This window comes from Monodon monoceros, unplaced genomic scaffold (assembly GCF_005190385.1).
Source record: "Monodon monoceros isolate NGI ecotype Baffin Bay Population unplaced genomic scaffold, NGI_Narwhal_1 Super_Scaffold_19, whole genome shotgun sequence".
Lineage (NCBI taxonomy): Eukaryota > Metazoa > Chordata > Mammalia > Artiodactyla > Monodontidae > Monodon > Monodon monoceros.
The window spans coordinates 36,233,782-36,256,334 of record NW_021703775.1 but is presented as its reverse complement, the minus strand read 5'-3'; the positions used below and the strand labels follow the sequence as shown (position 1 = coordinate 36,256,334).

The 22,553-nt window shown below is 36.8% G+C and overlaps 1 protein-coding gene and 1 pseudogene across 1 annotated transcript; both read right to left on the bottom strand.

Annotated features, from left to right (window-relative positions):
• Positions 1-3,439: 3,439 nt before the first annotated feature.
• TMEM17 (transmembrane protein 17) lies at positions 3,440-9,892 on the bottom strand. The gene is made up of 4 exons (XM_029231398.1): positions 9,649-9,892; positions 5,941-6,044; positions 5,669-5,782; positions 3,440-4,706 (listed from the first exon to the last, which is right to left on the bottom strand). The coding sequence occupies exons 1-4, from the start codon at positions 9,746-9,748 to the stop codon at positions 4,428-4,430; spliced, it is 597 nt and encodes a 198-aa protein (XP_029087231.1). The 5' UTR covers positions 9,749-9,892; the 3' UTR covers positions 3,440-4,427.
• Positions 9,893-14,638: 4,746 nt separating this feature from the next.
• LOC114900864 lies at positions 14,639-15,322 on the bottom strand (annotated as a pseudogene).
• Between the last annotated feature and the right edge of the window lie 7,231 nt (positions 15,323-22,553).

The window sequence follows — 22,553 nt, the reverse complement described above, 5'->3', positions numbered from 1 at the left end:
ACTTATCAGTTTTCCCTTAATTCAAAAAAAAATTTTATTTTTTAAAATTCTTTGCACTTCTCCTTTCACAGCTTTTAGATTTTTTCCTCCTTTGGAGACTCTGTTACTGTGATAGCTACTCAGAAACACAAAGATGAGTGGGTGACTAAGGTCTCTAAGTCTTTCCTTGTCAAAATTTTCATTGCAATATCTTTAGAATTACAGAAAGTGGATATTATAATTTGGCAATATGCATCAACAGTCCTCAAAAATGTTCATACCCTATGATCCAGCAGTTTCACTTCTGAGACTCTAGCTTACTAATTAAAAAGAATCATCTAAGATATGGAAAAAAGCTGTATACATGAGATGTTCATTACAATGTTATGTATTGTTGGGGAGTTCTTTTGCTCGGTCTAATAATTAAATTGATGCAAACAGATTAATAGGAAGAAAAAAACCCCAATTTAATTCATATGCACAGAGGTCTCATAAAAATGGAATCCTCGAGGTGAACAAAGCAGGCTGTTTATTTATTATTTTTAGACAAGGAAACAATTATTTGTGAAGATTTAACAAAGGGGCTTGTGCTTGGGGTAGCAGACTAATGAAGAGGTAACAAAGTTTGTCTACAGAGTTTTCTTAGCCTTGAATTTCCTAACTCTGGTGATAAGGATGCTTTCTATCCTCCTGGTATAAGGAGGATACTTTCACATGGGAGGTTATTTCCTGCTTTCATGGGGAAAGAGGGGGTTAGAGTGTTTTTCTATATCATTTTTTCTCCACTGGCTTAAATTCAAACTAATCAATATGTCATTGTAGCATATCTTGGGGCAGCCTGCTCTGAGGTCCAACAGTATACATGCAAAAGAAGAAAACAACCCAAATATCCAACAATAGGAGAGAAGTTTAATAAATTACTGTCTATCTACTTGATGGAATATTGTGCAATCATTTAAGATAATGGTCATGTTGACTATGTAGAAAGATAGGTAAAAATTTATAATGTTTTCAGAAAAGCATGGTGCAAAGTCGTAAGTGCTGGTGGTCACAGCTATGTTTTAAAAAGCATTTACAACAGGAAAACTGCAAGGAAAGAGGACATTTGCTAATACTTGTTATTTTAGGGTATGGAATTATAGATGATTCTTCTTTCCTTTACTCTCAAAATCTTGATTCAAATTCTTTTAAAATTTAAGTTTTTGAAAACTATAGTCTTCACAGATGCAAATTAAGAACTATTCAGATATGCCACGTCAAATAAAATTTATAAAAGACTATTTCAGATAGAGCTCTATTTAAGTCTAATAATAATCTAACAATGGCCAGGGGATGGGGGTGGATAAGATAGTGAGTACATCATTTTGTTTACCATTGTGTGTAATCCCCAAAAAGATACATTAGAAAAAAATTTTTAATACCTATTTTAAAATATAAAATAAAATTATTAAAAAAAAATCTTAATAGGTTCTACTCAAGTTTATTTTACTGCCACTGACTTTATCCAGGCCAGTTTGTTCTCTCCAAAGTTGCTTCATCAAGTTCTACCTCTAGCCCAACCCTTATAGTACATTTCCCACACTGTTTTCAGAGAAATCTTTCTGAAACCTAAATGTATGTGATATTTCACTGTTTAAACTATTCAGGGATTCAGAATATTAGAGTCTTTAGCTTACTAGCTCCTCCCAAGCTTCTCTATCTGATTCTGTGTCCTTTCTTCTCATGCACCCTTCCCACCAGTTTTATCAAACTACATGTAATACCTGAAACAGTACTCAGAGTCACTATTGCTTCTGTCTTTTAATACTGAAACTAACACTTAATACCAGCTCAGTCTTCAAATCCCAAAGTGTTACTTTCTTTGGGAAGCCTTCCCAGATTCCTCATCTTTTATGTATTCTCTGTAATCCTACAGTGCTATCCCTGATTTGCCCATCTGCTTTTTCCACCAGACAGTAAACGTCTTGTTATTGTGTGCACGGGCAAGCGCAAGTGAGTGTGTATGAGCAAGTGTGTTTAACAGCACTCCCTGCCCCTCCCGCCCCATGTCCCTTCCCTGTGCTCTGACAATGAGAGGAATAGTGATTGCTAAATGGTGTTGACGAAGGGCTAGTATGCTAATCCTGGACACCAAATGCTAGGAAAAAAGAGAGGAGATGCACTGGAAGCCAAGGACTGTTAGCTGTCAGGTACTTATTAGGTAGAAACTCATTCACTGCACCTCCCTGATGAAGTTAGACTTTACTTCCAACATTGTACCCCTGAGAACAGGGAGCACATTTATGTGTCTATGAACTCTCCACTCTTCCTTGTACATACTAGGCATTCAAACATATGTTGATTAAAATCCAATTTTTAAAAATCATTCCGATTTACAGAAATTCACATCCACCTTGTCTATAATTAGGAAAAAACCCTGGAAAAAAAAAATATGTGAAAGACAAAGTGTTTGTGAAGCTCAATGTCCTAACTAGAAAACTTCAGAACAGTGCTGTGAACCCTGAAGAGGAAGAGGTAACTGGAATTAAGGATGGGCAAACTTATTCAAATAAAATAAAAATAAGGACTGCCTAAACTCCAAATGTGCTGACATGGAAATATCTATCTTGATTTTCGTATGCTTACATAGGGAACCAGCTATACTCCAAAAGAAAATATTGGTTCAGCCTAACACAAAATCATGGTTTTATTGTTTAGACAAAAAACAAATAACTTGGTCATGTTCTCAATGGATTTTCTTAGTTTCTTTTTTCCCATCCTTATTATATCTGTATTTTAAGCAATATGGCTATTAGAGCAAAATTTTTTTAAAATTTTAATAAATTGAATACATTTTCCCCCAATTTTTATAGTTGTTAAAATTTTTGATTATCACTCTTAACATTTTAGTGATTACTCGTTTAACCTTAAAGTTTAAATGTTAAATGTTTCAGAGGCTCTGATATTTAAAATAAAACTCTGGAAACAGCTATTAAATAGAAAATTCTTTCTTCATCATCCCCTTAATTTATCTGCTATGTAGATTTAGTGTTATTTTATATTTTCTTATAAACTCACCTATCTATTCCTATCTGGAAACAAACGCAACAAATATGTTTTAGTAAACTATCCAAACAGAATTCTATTTTGAATTTCAAATTATTGGAATATACCTAGTGACAGCTTTGGTATAGGGGAAAGGCTAATCAGCCAGTGCATGGGGGTAGAAAAATTTGACTGAACTTTATATATAATAATAGAAAGAGCATAAATAGACTGGTCAGGTATGATTAAGAGTGGGAAATAAAAAAATTTTCAAAAATTAAGCAATATAAGAATGTATAAGGCACAGCATGGAAGTCCTAAAATAAGCATGAATTACAGAACAGGAAGATTAGAAAGAATGATTTTTAAGGTAGCTACAACTATCTCAGTAAAATACATTACTTATAAAGGCACATTTCCCTATAGGACAGAAAACATTATATCCCTTAAGACAATCCAATAGTCACTTAAAAATAATGTTCAGATACACCCAAGCAAACTCTGTAATAAAAATAACAAACCCACAGCCCAAAAGAACTGTACAAGACAGGAATGATTCCTACAGATACTTTAACATAAGTATTTTATACCTTATTGTAAAGACATTTTACACACCACCGCCATAAATACCAAACACGGTTTTATTTATCTACTTATTTATTTTTTTGAAAGATTTTTTTGATGTGGACCATTTTTAAAGTCTTTATTGAATTTGTTACAATATTGCTTCTGCTTCATGTTTTGGTTTTTTGGCCGTGAGGCATGTGGGATCTTAGCTCCCCGACCAGGGATCAAACCTGCATCCCCTGCACTGGAAGGCGAAGTCTTAACCACCAAACTGCCAGGGAAGTCCCTGAACATGGTTTTATGAAAGTAACAATTTTAGAATAAAAACATTTCTTAAATAGCATGATAATCCACCTGTTTTCTTCTTAACCTCAGTATAACAGCTAAGACCCTAGCAGACATGAAAATTTGGTGTCTTAGTTTACAAATGTAGTCTAATACATCGGAATACTGACAAGCATTTCCACGTGCTTCAGACATACTGCCAACACATAGATAGCCAACAAGATTAAAAGAAATATACACATTTCTAGTTATAGGTACTAATTAGAAATATTACAGTAAAGATGTAATGCCACCAATACAGGTTTTTACACACCTGAAAAAGTCAACAACAACAAAAAATTTCAGATATTTGACATCAGGTAGACAACACATAGGCTTTAGGGTTGATTTACTGCTTTCATGTGATGTGCAAATAGTCTTATCATTGCCCCCAACCTTGGAATTTCAGAGCCAGAGAGCATACAGTTCAAAACACTTGCTTTATCCTTTTTCTCGTGCTAGCCCTCTGGTGTTTTCCTAATTCCTGCAGTTTTCTAGAATGATCTTTCAGATTTTCACTCAACAGCACTGGGTCAAATCTCTTCTATACAGGATCTCACTCTTCTCATGTCTCCTCTGCTCACAGAGAGCCGGTCAAAGTCTTGGAGGTGGAAACGAGTTGCCAACTGATTTACCATTTTCCTTAGGGTTAGAAATGCTGAAACAACTTGGAAAGTAAGGAATATAGTGAAGATGATATGTACTGCTTTTTCCAAGGGCAGATTCGTTAGGCCTTCATTGAACAGCAAGAATAGAATTAAAGGCAACTGCAATAGAAGGCTCAAAAGCCAAAAGCCAGCCAGCTCAGGAACCTGCAATGACACACATGATGAGTATCAGATCAGTGAAGTACAGTCTTCTGTTTGTATCAATAAGCAAGTGATACTACTTGATGGCACTACTGTGAACGTACATTTTGAGCTCTGTAAATCAAAAGGAGTACAACATGGTCCTTGTCCTCAGAAAACTTACAGTCTAGACTGGAAGAGAAAACTTACTTATGGGACAGTCCTAGAATACTACAGTGAATAATGAAATGCACCACTTAGCATTATAGACTAAATGCTACAAAAAATAAGACAAGAGGGTAAGTAGGGTAGGTAAAAGACAGAATTCAAGGAGGTAGGCTTTTAAAGTTGGGTAGAAGGAGGAAGAGGCAAGAACTTAAGTAAGCTAAGATGTGGAATGAGTATGACTGGGAAACAACACATCACCTGGAATGGATGCTTGGATTAGGAAAAAGCAAGAAATACTTGGGACAGTATACAGTGGGACAGGCTGGGACAGGCCCTTATGAAGGGCCTGAAAGAACACAGAAATCTTTAGGGATTATCCCTAAATTCTGGTAACTGTAAATGCTTAGGCAGCATGATGATTCAGAAAACATGAGCCTTGCAGAGGAAATGAGTTTATCATTTCCCCCCATTCTCTTATTCAGGATCTAAATAATCACGTTTAATTGACCAAGTATTTTCAAGACTGGTGAGAAGAGGGAAAACTACCACTTCTTAAGTGTTTACTATGTTCAGGTACTTTATATAAATTACTTAATCCTAACAAACCTGTGAAGTAAATATTTCCCCAACTTTATATGTGAAGAAACCAAGGCTCAAGAGATTAAACAAACAGACCACAGTGACAGATGTGGTGAAGTTGGAGCTAGGCCTTAACTACAGGCCTTTGCTCCTTCCATCACATCTCACTGCCTTTTCCTTGTTAGGAAAATCTTACTGCATTTATGTGTAGCACTGAGAGAAAGGAAAGAAGAGCCTACCTTCTCCTGCAGGTTCCCCATGTAGCCCAGATACAACCTGATAGCTTCAATTAAGGTTATTAGGATGATAACGGTGACCACAATGAATTTGTAGTAATCAGGCAAGATTGAATACTAAAAAAACAAAAATAAACGTGTTCATAAAATCTCACATATAGTAAGACTGACCTGAGATTAAAAAAAAATATGAAGAACTTTAATTTTATTGACAATGTAACAATGCTAGGGATGGCAGAAGAGACCTCAGCAGAAGTAGTAAAGTGTAGATTTACCTTCATCTGAAGCATCATAATGCTGCTCACCCACCAAAGTGGGAAAAAATAAGTGTTAAAATAAAGTGACATCTGCAATGCCAAACTGGAAACCATTTCATTATCTACGGAAGAAAGAGAGAGAAAAGGAACAAACTCTTAACCCTGGTCTCTGCCCTATACGTCCTTTAGTTCCTTAGAATTAATAACCATAGCAGCAGCTTAACGAAACTCCAAATTTTAAGCCTATTTATAATCATTGACAGTGAAAGGAAATAGTCATCATAATACTATTTAGTTCCTATGTTGGCTACTTGGGGGTATGTTTCATATTTTTCAATTACTTTATCATTTTCCCATTACAGTCTGCTGACTTTTTTGCATACTACTGGTATAAATTAAATGTGGAATATCAATATGAATCCTATTGAACAGATAATAATAATCATTACCTCCTTTGTAGAGTTCTGTGTAAAGAGCCTATGAAATGAACACATAAAATACATAACAACTAATCTCTCACATATAAACTAATCTCATGCAAAATCTAATCTCCCCAAATTATAATTAAACAGACACCCCTTTTCAGCATATCCTAATCCTACCTGTTCATTCATATCCAATTCAATGCCACTTTTTCCATAAATCCTTTCTTGATCCCATTCCCCCACTCCAGCAGAAATCTCTTTCCCCTCTAGGTACTTATCACTCTAGTCTGTGTGTAAGAAGTGCTAGCAAAGAGCCACACTCCCCTCACTTGAGACACAATCTGGTTACTTAAGAGACAATGAGCTCTGGAGTCCAAGTAAACCCGGAGCTCCCCAAACTCCCTCAGAACTCTAGATGCCAGACTTGGAATAAATTATTTAACCTCTTTGAGCCTTAATTTATTCACCTGTAAAACAGTAACATTAAAATTACCTCACAGGTTGCTTGTGAAGATTAAAGATAATATAAATTACTTCACCCTAGCACTATGCCTGGCACTTAGTAGGCACTCAATAAATATGAGTCCTTTTTCCTTCTCTTTTACTTATACACAGGCTCATTGTAAGCACAGACCACATTCTACCCAAATTTGAGGCCCTCATAGAACCTAGCATCTTGCTTTACACATGGAAAATACCAAATATGCATAAGCAGAAAGAATGAATTAATGAATTCATTAATGAATGAATGAAAACATACTATTATAAGGGCATTACCAGTGTAGTCATTCATGATACATGAGTTTCATTTATCTAAGGCTGATTACATAGTACCTTTTGCTTTCATATAAGGGAGAAGGGTCCTAAATTAAGAATTTGATTTTTAAAATTGGGCCCTACAAATGCATCCTAAATTTGACTAAATTCCAACAATTTAAGAGCAGATATATATTTTGAAATCCACTGCTCTAAATGAAAGAATTTACAAAGGCTCTAAAATAAATATTTTTTAAAATTAATTTATGTAGTTTTGGCTGTGTTGGGTCTTCGTTGCTGTGCGCGGGCTTTCTCTAGTTGTGGCTAGCGGGGGCTACTCTTGGTTGTGGTGTGTAGACTTCTGATTGCGGTGGCTTCTCTTGTTGCAGAGCTCTCGCTCTAGGCGCGTGGGCTTCAGTAGCTGTGGCACACAGGCTGCGTAGTTGTGGCTCGTGGGCTCTAGAGCGCAGGCTCAGTAGTTGTGGCACACAGGCTTAGCTGCTCCGTGGCATGTGGGATCTTCCTGGACCAGGGCTCGAACCTGTGTCCCCTGCATTGGCAGGCAGATTCTTAATCGCTGCGCCACCAGGGAAGCCCCTAAAATAAATTTCTTAAAAACAGATTTTTATGTCTTTTTCTCCGCATCTGAGTATTTTATATCTATCATTTAACAGTTTTAAAATATAAGATAGTCATAGTCTCTCACAGCCAGGTTTTTCCTTTAGCTCCAAGAATATCCCTGATTATTATGTCTACTTTTGCTTGCACCCATTTATTAAATTACCACTAATAAAGGAATGCATTCTTACAGTCTGTTAAATCTGAAGGTAACTCACTTGCCTAGAATTTTCTCATAACAATAGTACAACTCTTGGTCAGCTGTGGTCATAATACAGCTTGCAATTACAGTACAAATAATCAAACCTAATTCAGATCCACAAGGAAGAAAATGTGGAAAAATAGTGATAAATTAGTTAAGCTGAAAATTTTAATACCTTTAGAGCAAACACTGTAGTCAAATTTTGCGAAGAAGTTTTTATGTTAAGAATTTTGTACATGAGCATCTTAAGAGTTATGTCTGTATTTCAGCAGATCAAACTTACCATCATGCAGTTGAAAATCAAGTTAATATGTAAATTAACCTTGAAAGCACAAGACATGAATTTACTAAATTCTGCAAAAGTACAAGTTGACTTCTGTAAACGGAATTTAAATTAAAACATTATGTAATATAAGTCAGGGGTGGGCAAACTACCAGCCAGCTGCCTGTTTTTGTACAGCAAGTGAGCTAAAAATGTTTTTTCACATTTTTAAATGGTTGAGGAAAAAATATCAAAGAATAATAATATTTTGTGACACTGAAAATCATGAAATTCAAACTTTAGTGTCCACAAATAAAGTTTTATTGGAACACTGCCATGTCTATTCAATTACCATTACCTATGACTGCCACAGAGACCTACGGCCTGCAAGGTCTAAAATATTTACTATCTGGCCCTTTACAGAAAACCCCTGATACTTTATATCATCAGATTTTAGTGCCTTGGCTTTAGAATCAAAAACATAATAACCTAATTTTTCACATTATGTTTTTCTCTGTACATCCTAAATCAAGACCAGGCCTAAATTGAGAGGACAGGCAAGTAATCAGGGTGAAAAATTGAAACGATGGGAAATGACTTTTCTTTGCCCCGTTTAAAAAATCCCTAAACCAAGCAAGAGGAAAAGATTTCTATTTCCCAGCACAGTTCAGTGATAAAAGCTGCGTGGGTTTGGTTGACAGTATGTTGTCTATCATGATTTAAGAGAGGGCAACTGTTTTGCAGAAAATTGCGTTGTCACTTGTCATGTTGGATGTAGCATCGTGGTATTTTGTTACTTGATTTAGGACAAGAAGTATAAATAGGGGATGGGAAGGAGAAGGCAGGGAGAGTAAGAGTTTTGTTGAAAGCGTTGCTAGAGTGGCAGGTGCCACTCTGTATTGGATAGCGTTTAAAATAAAATTTCTTTCCATGTCTTCTGCCAGAAAATGGACTTGTGGTGGAAAGTACTTGTTCTGCTAGGAAAGGAGAAAAGGAAAAGATATTTTACTGGGGTAGGGGATAGTAAGTGGAAAGAAGGGATTGCCTGGGCTGTTTCCACTCCACCCTGGCCAGAAAAGCCAGGGCGAATGCCGTAGGGGAAAAGCAAAGTCGGCCTTCTCAGCGTTCTCGGAGGGCAAGGGACCGGACGCGGGCTGCGAAGGCGGCTTTTATATTCTTTTTTGAGGAAGGCCGGCGCCACCTCTGCTGCCCAGCTTGCCATTTAGCCGGCTAGGTCGCAGCTCTATCAACCCGGAACCCGCTGGGTTACGGGGCCGGGGTATCTGGTACCCATCTCAGCCCCATCCCTCGGCCTGGCCCCTCCTCCAAGGAGCTTCCCGCACTGCGGAGAACCACCTGAAGGCGAAACCGCCATCTTAGGTCTGGGCAAAATCTGGCCGCTCCAAAACCCGCGCCAGGTCTTCCGAGGGCCACACGTCCTGCGCTGGGCCTCCGCCACTCACCCGGACCCTCGTTATACTCCGGCCCGGTCCGGCTGGAGTCACTGAACACGGTCCGGCTGAAGTTTCCCAGCCTCTGGCGGACCGGATCTGGCAGCTCCATGCTCTGGCCTTGGTACTGGCTCACTGCTGCGCCTTCGGGCGCTGTGGTGCTCTGAGGTTCCCACGGCAACCGGGAGGCGAGGGCGCTGGGGGCCCGGGCGCACGCGCGGCCGCACGGCACGGCCGAGGCGTGGGGCTCTCTGGAAGGGAGAGGAGTGCGGGGGAACCCATTCCTGCTGAGCGCCTAGCCAGGTGCAAAACCGCGGATTCCTTAGTCCTATTTTAAGCTCCACCACTTTAACGACGAATAAAAAAAATAATAAATGACCTGGGGTTGGACTGTGATACAAGGAGCTCTAATAACCTTGCCAGTGAGATGCAGCCTTTCTGGAAGGAAATGCAGAATGAAGGCAGAGCTTAGAGAACGTTCATGACCCAGTAGCTTATACGTGTGTGTGTGTGTGTGTGTGTGTGTGTGTGTATGTATACACACACACATACTCTCTTCTAGGAATATATGTTATTATATACTAAGAATATTTCATATATATACATGCCACACACACAACTCTCTCCCAGGAATTTATGATTATATTAGGAATATTTTATATATATACACCATATATTACATATATATATTTGATGGAATACATTGCAGCAGTTTTAAAACATGCTTGCGACGAATTTTTTTTTTTTTTTGGCTGCGTTGGGTCTTCGTTGCTGCACGCGGGCTTCTTATTGCGGTGGCTTCTCTTGTTGCAGAGCACGGGCTCTAGGCACGCGGGCTTCAGTAGTTGTGGCTCTCGGGCTTTAGAGCACAGGTTCAGTAGTTGTGGCACACAGGCTTAGTTGCTCCGAGGCATGTGGGATCTTCCTGGACCAGGGATAGAACCCATGTTCCCTGCATTGGCAGGCAGATTCTTAACCACTGCGCCACCAGGGAAGCCCTGAATATTTGATAATATGGATTAAATTTAAGTAAAAATTAAAAACCAGAAGTAAAACTAAATAGGAATGAACCTAATTTAGTAAATGTGTGTGTAAATATGTGGGAAGCAGAGAAGGGGAGGAGATGGCACAAGCACTGCGGCTTCAAAAAAAGACTAGAAGGAAATAATCCGAAATGTTAATAGTAATTTCTAGGTAGTAGATTGTGGGTGATTTAAAAGTTTTTAAACATTATGTATTTTCCAGCTTTCTCTCAAATAAGACATATTTTAAAAAAACTATTTAGGTATAATACATATACAGAAAAGGGAACAAACCGAATATACAGGTGTAACCAAAACCCAGATCAAGAAACAGAAACTTACCAGCACCCCCAGAAGCTCTCCATGCCTATTCCCTTACAGTGACTAACCCTCCACTTCTAACCGACCTTTCCTGACTTCTATAGCATAGAATAGTTTTGCCTATTTTTATTCTTTATATAAAAGTAATTATCCAATAAGTGCTTAAAAAAAAACACTAGTTCTTTGCCCTCAAAATTATTCTTATGAAATTCCTTCATATTGTTAAGTGTAGATTCTTTTTCCTTGTGGTGTGGCCGTACCACAATAAGTTTATCCATTCTACTGCTGATGAGCATCTGTGTATTTTCTAGTTTGGAGCTACTATCAGTAGTGCTGCTTTTGGTGAAAATATGCTTTGTGGTGAACATATGCATGTATTTGTGTTGACTTTGTTCCTAGGAATGAAATTGTTGGCTTATGAGGTACAACCCAGATTTCATAGATACTGCCACTTTTCCAAAGTGGCTGTACCAATTTCTACTGCCTCCAGTGACGTATGAGCATTTCTGTTGCTCCAAATCCGTCACCAGCGCTTGTCATTTTCCATGCTTTCCTTTTAGCCATTCTGATGGGTATGTGGTGAACAGTATTATTTTTACAATATAAAGAAAAACCACACATATTTATATAAATGTCAAGAGGAAGGTATGGGAGGAAATCGCTATATGGGTAGAATTTCAAAATAATTCAACAAATGTTAATTGCATTCCTACTCATTTTGGGGCATTGTCTTGGGCTAATAGGGTTATAGTCCCTCCCCATCAAGAAGAACAGCCAAGCGAGAGACGTGGAAACAAATAAGTACACTATATTTTAGTAAAGGAACATAGATGAGGAAGCAATTAATTCTGGTTGGGGATGTCAGGAGAAAGCTGGCTAACTTCTGCTTCTCTTCAAGGCGGAGCTCGGCCCTCAGCACCTCCAAAATGGCTTCTAGGACCTCCCTGAAGCTGGTTTAAGTGCCCTTCTCTGTGTTTCTCAAAGCATATTCTTCTGTGTTACTTTGGTCACAGTGCCAGTCACACTGTACTACAGTCTATTTATGTCTGTTTCTCTTGCTAGTTCACAAGCTCTTTGAGGTCAGGGATGGGCTTTCATCTTTATATCCTGAACACTAGCACAATGCCTGACCTAGAATGGGAACTAGATAACCATTGAATGAATAAAGGGAATAAAAAGTCTAAAGACCATTTCCCTATCTTCCCATTTCTAGTTCAAAGACTTAGCCAGGCTTCACTCTGTAGAATGGAGAATTGATGTATTAAAACACAGTTAACTATAGCAACCAAAACAATTTTAAACTTAGCAACGAAGAGTCAATTTTGATCTATTAAATTAACCAAGATTTTTATAAAGAGCACAGTGGAGCAGGAAGCCTCATGCTCTGCTGAATGGATTATAATTTGAACAATCTCACTGAGGAAAGCAATTAACAATGTGTACAAATTGCCTTAAAAATATTCCTGCCTTTAACACACTAATCCAGATTTTAAGCTCTATTTGGGGGAAATAATCATAAAAACAAAGTTTCATACTCCAAGATATTACTTCTAACATTATTGATTTTAGTTAAAAAAAAAAAAAAGAAAAAAGGTGGGGGGAGCATTTGAAATGCCCAACCACAGGACGTAGTTAAGCTGTAGTGGAAAGGATGCCTTTGGAAGCAGAGAGAGCAGTGTTCAAATCCCCTCAAATTCTCACTTCACCACGTAAGAGCTATGCGGTTGTTTTCAAACCTTTGTTTTGTAAAGTGAGGCTAGTGCTAATTAACTGTTACGGTTGATGTAAAGATTATATCATTAAATAAGGCTTTCTATAAGTGATAGCTATCATTGACACATCTATTAAAATGATATTTGTGAAGAAGAAATACCTACAATGGAGTGAAATCATGCTAGTATTTAAGTTTCTGAATTCAACTGTATCTGTGAGGCAATACCTCTATTGCTTTCCCAGTGGATGCAATTAACCATAAAATGGTCCATGAGTGTGTCCATGAATTCTTTTTTTTTTTTGCGTGCTTGAGTTCCTTTAAAGATTTTTTTCCTAGCATTGAAAAAAAATGTAACATATCTTGTTCAGACTGCAATTATTTCATCAAAATTCTGGAGGAAAAATTGATCGAATTATGGGTATTTTTACTTTTATTATTCAAATTTCCTACAATAACCATGCATTTCATAGTTTGAAATAAATCTTATTAAAAATAGAGAGGAAGGGCTTCCCTGGTAGCGCAGTGGTTGAGAGTCTGCCTGCCGATGCAGGGGACACGGGTTCGTGCCCCGGTCCGGGAAGATCCCACATGCCGTGGAGCGGCTGGGCCCGTGAGCCATGGCCACTGAGCCTGCGCGTCCGGAGCCTGTGCTCCGCAACGGGAGAGGCCACAACAGTGAGAGGCCCGCGTACCGCAAAAAAAAAAAAAAAAAAAAAAATAGGAAGAGGCAATGATGGTACAAAAATAGAGAAGGGTTTTGAGAGGAAAAACTTGTGGTTTGGAAAGAATCCTGCCATTATTGATGTCACAAAGGGCTCGAAAAACTTTCCAAATGTTACTGTTAGTTTATTCTCACAATATTTATAAAAAGCAATCACATTGGTGAAATACTGCAGAACAAAGAAGGGAATCCTACTTTTGTGGAATCAATAGACTAGTATAATTTGGGTTTCCCATATTCTAAACCTATTACTAAGGATCTAAAGAGAAGTATGGAGTCTCCATTCTCAAAATCATGGGAATCATTTCCAGCAAGGTTAATAAGTAATCCTGTAGAAGCAGCCACATAGCACAGGGAGATCAGCTTGGTGCTTTGTGACCGCCTAGAGGGGTGGGATAGGGAGACTGGGAGGGAGACACAAGAGGGAGGAGATATGGGGATATATGTATATGTATAGTTGATTCACTTTGTTATAAAGCAGAAACTAACACCATTGGAAGGCAATTATACTCCAGTAAAGATGTAAAAAAAAAGATTAATAAATAACCCTATAAAGTTAAACTGTTTACTTTTTTTTCTCTTTTAAAGAGACAGCCTTTATTTTAAGGATTTTTATATTGAAGAATTCAAAAAGTGGTAGGTTTTTGGAACTTATTGATCTGTATTTAAAAGGTACAGGTCAATCTGTTTACAAAGATTCACCAAAAATAATTTGAACAAGTGGGAAATTACAGTTAATACTACTAAAAGCTACTAAAATAATTCCAGGACGTGTGGTTTATCCGACATAACGATACTTCTAAGTGCTGTGACTGATATGAAACTGACTGTTTCTTACTTTTCTGAACACACAGTGGTATAATTAACAATATTCAATCACTTCTGTTCTTCCCTGAATATATAAAAAGTAAAATACCAGTTAAAAAACTAATATATTCTTTTCTTTAAATGTTTTTTACATATACAATGTCAATATTTTCGTTCCATAGTGGTGTGGTTTAAGAGGTTTTTCATTCACGAGTAAAACAACAATCCACCCAAAGGGAAATGATAGTCTATAGGCTGACAGTGCAAATAAAGAGTTTGGGAATGCAGCAACTGGCATTTCTAAAATACAACAGATAAAATTCTAAGAAGTTACATGCAATAATCTCAACTAAGCATCTGGCCACAGAACTAGAACATTTGATAATTTTACTGGTGATTTCAGTGGGACTCCAGATGTTTCCAAACTCAACTTGAACTATCATCTTAGGCTTTGTATTTTGCTTTTCCAGCTTCACTAATGACACAAACATGATTCACATCCCCGAAGTATTCATTATAGTCAAGGGCATATCCTACAACAAACTTGGCTAGAATTTCAAATCCAACAAAGTCTGGTCTGTATCCAGCACTTCAAGGGGTCCTTTTCACCAGCAAGCTTGCAACCTTGATCATCTTTGGATTATGCTGCTTGACCAGGGAAAGCAAGGTTTTCATTGTTTTGCCAGTGTCAATTATACCTTCCACAATCAACACATTCTTTCCAGTGAAAATTGAGAGATCATCTTCACCAATTACTTTTATGTCGCCTGTTGACTGGTCATTACAGTAGCTCTTCAGTCTGATAAAATCTACAGTCATAGGAATGGATCTATCACTATTTCTCTTCAGTACTTTGATGTAATCCAGCAGGTCAGCAAAGAATTTGTAGTCCCCGTTGAGCACACAGAGGGCCACGGTGTGATGGCCTCCCATCTCCTTCTTCACATCTTGAGCAAGACGTTCGGTCCTGTCCATAATTAGTCCATGAGGAATAAACAGCTTTTCCAAATCCTCAGCATAATGATTAGGTATACAAAATAAATCTAGGTCATAAGCTGGTTAATTATTGCTAATCACGATGCTGGGGCTGCAGATCGCCATAACAGAGCCGGCTGACCGGCCGGCTGAGGGCAGTTTGGGCTAAACTGTTTACTTCTTATACCAAACTTGATGGTCAGAGTAATAGCTACTTCTCCAATAATTGTTTAATGTATTTCATTGGGATTCAATTACATCTATGGTTTACTTTCCTAAATATTTATTTTCACAAAAATTTTGAACCTTGTGCAATGATTTGTTTCTCTTTGACCAGAGGCAAAGTTGTTTGGTAATAACATGTTACCCTATGTGACAAGAAACTGATTTGGTGAGTTATTAAATAACTTAATTTAAAATTACCTCTTACTATAATAAAGGTATAAATTCTTTCCACTTGATACTAATAAAGAGTTTAGAAACAATATTTTAAAGTGAACATGTTAATCAATTTATTGCCTTAAAATGAACTGTGAGAATTCCCTGGTGGTCCGGTGGTTAGGACTCTGCGCTATTACTGAGGAGGGCCTGGGTTCAATTCCTGATCAGGGAAATAAGATACCACATAGCCAAACAAACAAACAAAAACTGTGAGATATTTATAAGAATTTAGATAAATTTAAAGGTAAGTTATATATGGCACAATATCTTTAGATATGATTCCACATCAGCATCCACATTTAAAAAATCTTATTCTATACAGACAACTTATATGACTCAATATCAAAAAACCAAATAATCCAATCAAAAAATGGGCCAAAGACCTTAATAGACATTTCTCAAAAGAAGACATACAGATGGCTAACAGGCATATGAAAAGGTGTTCAACCTTGCTAATTATTAGAGAAATGCAAATCAAAACCACAATGAGGTATCACCTCACACCAGTCAGAATGGCCATCATCAAAAAGTCTATAAATAATAAATGCTGGAGAAAGTGTGGAGAAAAGGGAACCCTCCTACACCGATGGTGGGAATGTAAATTGGTGCAGCCACTATGGAAAACAGCATGGGGGTTCCTCAAAAAAAACTAAAAATAGATTTGCCATATGATCCAGCAATCCCACATCTGGACATATATCTGGAAAAGATGAAAACTCTAATTCAAAAAGACATGCACCCCAATGTTCATAGCAGCACTGTTTATAATAACAAAGACATGGAAACAAACTAAGTGTCCATCAACGGACGAATGGATAAAGAAGATGTGGGATACACTCAGCTATAAAAAAGGATGAAATATTGCCATTTGCAGCAACATGAATGGACCTAGAGAATATCATACTAAGTGAAGTAAATCAGACAAATATTATATGATATCACTTATATATGGAATCTAAAAAATAATACAAATGAATCTATATATAGAACAGAAACAGATTCACATAGAAAACAAATTTATGGTTACCAAAGAGGAAAGGGAGGGAGGGATAAATTAGGAGTATGGGATTAACAGGTACAGACTATTATACATAAAATAGATAAGCAAAAAAGCTTTACTGTATAATGCAGGGAACTATATTCAATATCTTCTAATAACCTATAATGGAACATAATCTAAAAAAAATAATTGAATCACTTTGTTGTATACCTGAAGCTAACACAATATTGTAAGTCAACTATACTTCAGTTTTAAAAAATCTTATTCTAAATTACCTGAAGTGTAATCTTATAATCCTCAAATTGTTAATGAATAATAAAAAGCTTTTGGAATCCCAAGTATAATATATTCTATTCACAACACTTTTCAAAGGTTTATAAGAAAGAACCAGGCTATGAATTACATAGACAGTCAAACCTCATGAAAGGAATTTTTCTTACTATATTAAGTGATATTTTAAGTCTGACTTTAATATTTTGTCTTCAAAGACATACCCATTGAGCATTCTTACTAGAAAGTTCTTTCCCTTTAAAAATACTGTGTATATTATAGTTTTTTTGTTCTGTGACATTTCTTTGTGTTAGATTACCGCACTCTTCATGTGCTATAGCAAGCAGCTGCTCCATGCGTCAAACTATGTGGGAAATGAGAATGACAAACCCAGGGAAGATCAGTAAAGCAAAACCTTTAAGGGAACCTCAGATCTGTCTAGTGAATTATGCTACTGATTAGGAGCAAGTGGCCATTTTACTGAATAAGTAATAAGTTCCATTTTTAGTGTGATAGTATTATTGTGCTAGTAATACTTTTTATATTGCACTGTAAAATGTGCATTATGTCCCCCTTTCTAAAAGGAAATTAATCCTTACCTTTTAGTGACTGTAATAAAATATTCCTCCCCCTCCACTAAGTTTTTTTTTTTGTGGTACGCGGGCGTCTCACTGTTGTGGCCTCTCCCATTGCGGAGCACAGGCTCCGGACGCGCAGGTTCAGCGGCCATGGCTCACGGGTCTAGCCGCTCCGCGGCATGTGGGATCTTCCCAGACACGAACCCGTGTCCATTGCATCGGCAGGCGGACTCTCAACCACTGCGCCACCAGGGAAGCCCTAAATTTTTTTTTCAAAACAAAAACTCATTATTAAAAAAAAAAACAACAAACAACAAACCAGAAAGGTAAAGATACACGACCATATTTAAATAATTCTACCTAATCACATCTATAACGTTTGATGGTTCCAGAGGACAAAATGACATGCCAGGAATATCATTACATCTTCCTCCAACGTACAGACACTAGAAAAGAAAACAGATGAAGTCTTTCATTTTCTTGATTTTTTTAAACTTATTTTTATAAATAATACCTCACTTAAGTAAGTTAATCTTTTTTTATCACATTTTTTAAATTAAAAGTCACAAAAATTATAATCATCCTCATCAGTTCACTCAGTCCCATGTAATTAATTTTTTTCTCATCTTGATCTTTTGTTAGCACTTTTATGAATTCATCAGTTTTCCATTAGAGTTCTGAAAATGCTTATTCATTCAGTTCAGCATTATAGTCAGTTACCAGAAACCTGTACTTGTCAGAGTCTTTTCCATGAATTCCTTGAAGATGAAACCCTTTTATAGGAACATTTTTGCAAAAACATCAGAGTACACCCAGAACTGTCCGTAAATGACAAAACACTTAAAAATGACCACGGTTAAAGATTTGATGAAAGTTCATAATAATGCAATTGACAAGGAAATTTAGTTATTTCTGAGATATACAGTTTAAAGTAATAACTAGAATTATGACTTATAACATTATACCAGAACATAAAAGATTTTTAGGAATTTCATGTAATGTCTGAAACATTTATATTAACATACTTCAATACAAATAACCCAAAGAAAGTTTAGTATTAGTTTTTTTTTAATTTTTAAATTTAATTTTTTTTTATACAGCAGGTTCTTATTAGTCACCTCCACCCCCCCGTGGCTTTCCCCCCTTGGTGTCCATACATTTGTTCTCTCCATCTGTGTCTCAACTTCTGCCCTGCAAACCGGTTCATCTGTACCATTTTTCTAGGTTCCACATACATGTGTTAATATATGATATTTGTTTTTCTCTTTCTGACTTACTTCACTCTGTATGACAGTCTCTAGATCCATCCATGTCTCAACAAATGACTCAATTTCATTCTTTTTTATGGCTGAGTAATATTCCATTGTATATATGTACCACAACTTCTTTATCCATTCGTCTGTCAATGGGCATTTAGGTTGCTTCCATGACCTGGCTATTGTAAATAGTGTTGCAATGAACATTGGGGTGCATGTGTCTTTTTGAATTATGGTTTTCTCTGGGTATATGCCCAGTAGTGGGATTGCTGGATCATATGGTAATTCTATTTTTAGTTTATTAAGGAACTTGCATACTGTTCTCCATAGTGGCTGTATCAGTTTACATTCCCACCAACAGTGCAAGAGGGTTCCCTTTTCTCCACACCCTCTCCAGCATTTGTTTGTAGATTTTCTGATGAAGCCCATTCTAACTGGTGTGAGGTGATATCTCATTGTAGTTTTGATTTCCATTTCTCTAATAATTAGTGATGTTGAGCAGCTTTTCATGAGCTTCTTGGCCATCTGTATGTCTTCTTTGGAGAAATGTCTATTTAGGTCTTCTGCCAAGTTTTAGATTGTGTTGTTTGTTTCTTTAATATTGAGCTGCATGAGCTGTTTATATATTTTGGAGATTAATCCTTTGTCCGTTGATGTGTCTACAAATATTTTCTCCCATTCTGAGGGTTGCCTTTTCATCTTCTTTATGGTTTCCTTTGCTTTGCAAAAGCTTTTAAGTTTCATTAGGTCCCATTTGTTTATTTTTGTTTTTATTTCCATTACTCTAGGAGGTGGATCAAAAAAGGTCTTGCTGTGATTTATGTCAAAGAGTGTTCTTCCTATGTTTTCCTCTAAGAGTTTTATAGTGTCTGGTCTTACATTTAGGTCTCGAATCCATTTTGAGTTTATTTTTGTGTATGGTGTTAGGGAGTGTTCTAATTTCATTCTTTTACATGTAGCTGTCCAGTTTTCCCAGCACCACTTATTGAAGAGACTGTCTTTTCTCCATTATATATCCTTGCCTCCTTTGTCATAGATTAGTTGACCATAGGTGCGTGGGTTTATCTCTGGGCTTTCTATCTTGTTCCATTGATCTATGTTTCTGTTTTTGTGCCAGTACCATATTGTCTTGATTACTGTAGCTTTGTAGTATAGTCTGAAGTCAGGGAGTCTGATTCCTCCAGCTCCATTTTTTTCCCTCAAGACTGCTTTGGCTATTCAGGGTCTTTGTGTCTCCATACAAATTTTGAGATTTTTTTGTTCTAGTTCTGTAAAAAATGCCATTGGTAATTTGATAGGGTTGCATTGAATCTGTAGATTGCTTTGGGTAGTATAGTCATTTTCACAATGTTGATTCTTCCAATCCAAGAACATGGTATATCTCTTCATCTGTTGGTATCATCTTTAATTTCTTTCATCAGTGTCTTATAGTTTTCTGCATACAGGTCTTTTGTCTCCCTAGGTAGGTTTATCCCTAAGTATTTTATTCTTTTTGTTGCAGTGATAAATGGGAGTGTTTCCTTAATTTCTCTTTCAGATTTTTTATCATGAGTGTATAGGAATGCAAGAGATTTCTGTGCATTAATCTTGTATCCTGCAACTTTACCAAATTCATTGAGTTGCTCTAGTAGTTTTCTGGTGGCATTTTTAGGATTCTCTATATATAGTATCCTGTCATCTGCAAACACTGACAGTTTTACTTCTTCTTTTTCAATTTGTATTCCTTTTATTTCTTTTTCTTCTCTGACTGCTGGGGGTAGGACTTCCAAAACTATGTTGAATAATAGTGGTGAGAGTGGACATCCTTTTCTTGTTCCTAATCTTAGTGGAAATGCTTTCAGTTTTTCACCATTGAGAATGATGTTTGCTGTGGGTTTGTCATATGTGGCCTTTATTATATTGAGGTAGATTCCCTCTATGCCCACTTTCTGGAGAGTTTTTATCATAAATGGGTGTTGAATTTTGTCAAAAACTTTTTCTGCATCTCTTGATGCATATGTTTTTTATTCTTCAGTTTGTTAATATGGTGTATCACATTGCTTGATTTGTGTATATTGAAGAATCCTTGCATCCCTGGGATAAATCCCAGTTGTTCATGGTGTATGATCCTTTTAATGTGTTGTTGGATTCTGTTTGCTAGTATTTTGTTGAGGATTTTTGCATCTATATTCATCAGTGATATTGGTCTGTCATTTTCTTTTTTTGTAGTATCTTTGTCTGGTTTTGGTATCAGGGTGATGGTGGCCTCATAGAATGAGTTTGGGAGTATTCGTTCCTCTGCAATTTTTTTGGAAGTCTGAGAAGTATAGGTGTTAGCTTGTCTCTAAATGTTTGATAGAATTCACCTGTGAAGGCTTCTGGTCCTGGACTTTTGTTTGTTGGAAGATTTTTAATCACAGTTTCAATTTCATTACTTGTGATTGGTCTGTTCATATTTTCTATTTCTTCCTGGTTCAGTCTTGGAAGGTTATACCTTTCTAAGAATTTGTCCATTTCTTCCAGATTGTCCATTTTGTTGGCATGGAGTTACTTGTAGGAGTCTCTTAGGATGCTTTGTATTTCTGTGGTGTCTGTTGTAACTTCTTTTTCATTTCTAATTTTATTGATTTGAGTCCTCTCCCTCTTTTTCTTGATGAGTCTGGCTAATGGTTTATCAATTTTGTTTATCTTCTCAAAGAACCAGCTTTTAGTTTTATTGATCTTTGCTATTGTTTTCTTTGTTTCTATTTCATTTATTTCTGATCTGATCTTTATGTCTTCTTTCCTTCTGCTAATTTTGGGTTTTGTTTGTTCTTCTTTCTCTAGTTCCTTTAGGTGTAAGGTTAGATTGTTTATTTGAGATATTTCTTGTTTCTTGAAGTAGGCTTGTATAGCTATAGACTTCCCTCTTGGAACTGCCTTTGCTGCAGCCCATAGGTTTTGGATCGTCGTGTTTTCATTGTTATTTGTCTCTAGGTATTTTTTGATTTCCTCTTTGATTTCTTCAGTGATCTCTTGGTTATTTAGTAATGTATTGTTTGGCCTCCATGTGTTTGTGTTTTTTACATTTTTCCCCCTGTAGTTCATTTCTACTCTCATAGCATTGTGGTCAGAAAAGATGCTTGATATGATTTCAATTTTCTTAAATTTATGGAGGCTTGATTTGTGACCCATGATGTGATCTATCCTGGAGAATGTTCCGTGTGCACTTGAGAAGAAAGTGTAATCTGCTGTTTTTGGATGGAATGTCCTATAAATATCAATTAAATCTATCTGGTCTGTTGTGTCATTTAAAGCTTCTGTTTCCTTATTTATTTTCAATTTGGATGATCTGTCCATTGGTGTAAGTGAGGTGTTAAAGTCCCCCACTGTTATTGTGTTACTGTCAATTTCCTCTTTTATAGCTGATAGCAGTTGCCTTATGTATTGAGGTGCTCCTATGTTGGGTGCATATATAGTTATAATTGTTATATATTCTTCTTGGATTGATCCCTTGATCATTATGTAGTGTCCTTCCTTGTCTCTTGTAACATTCTTTATTTTAAAGTCTATTTTATCAGATATGAGTATTGCTACTCCCGCTTTCTTTTCATTTCCATTTGCATGGAATATCTTTTTCCATCCCCTCACTTTCAGTCTGTATGTGTCCCTAGGTCTGAAGTGGGTCTCTTGTAGACAGCATATATATGGGTCTTGTTTTTGTATCCATTTAGCAAGCCTGTGTCTTTTGGTTGGAGCATTTAATCCATTCACGTTTAAGGTAATTATTGATATGTATGTTCCTATGACCATTTTCTTAACTGTTTTGGGTTTGTTTTTGTAGGTTCTTTTCT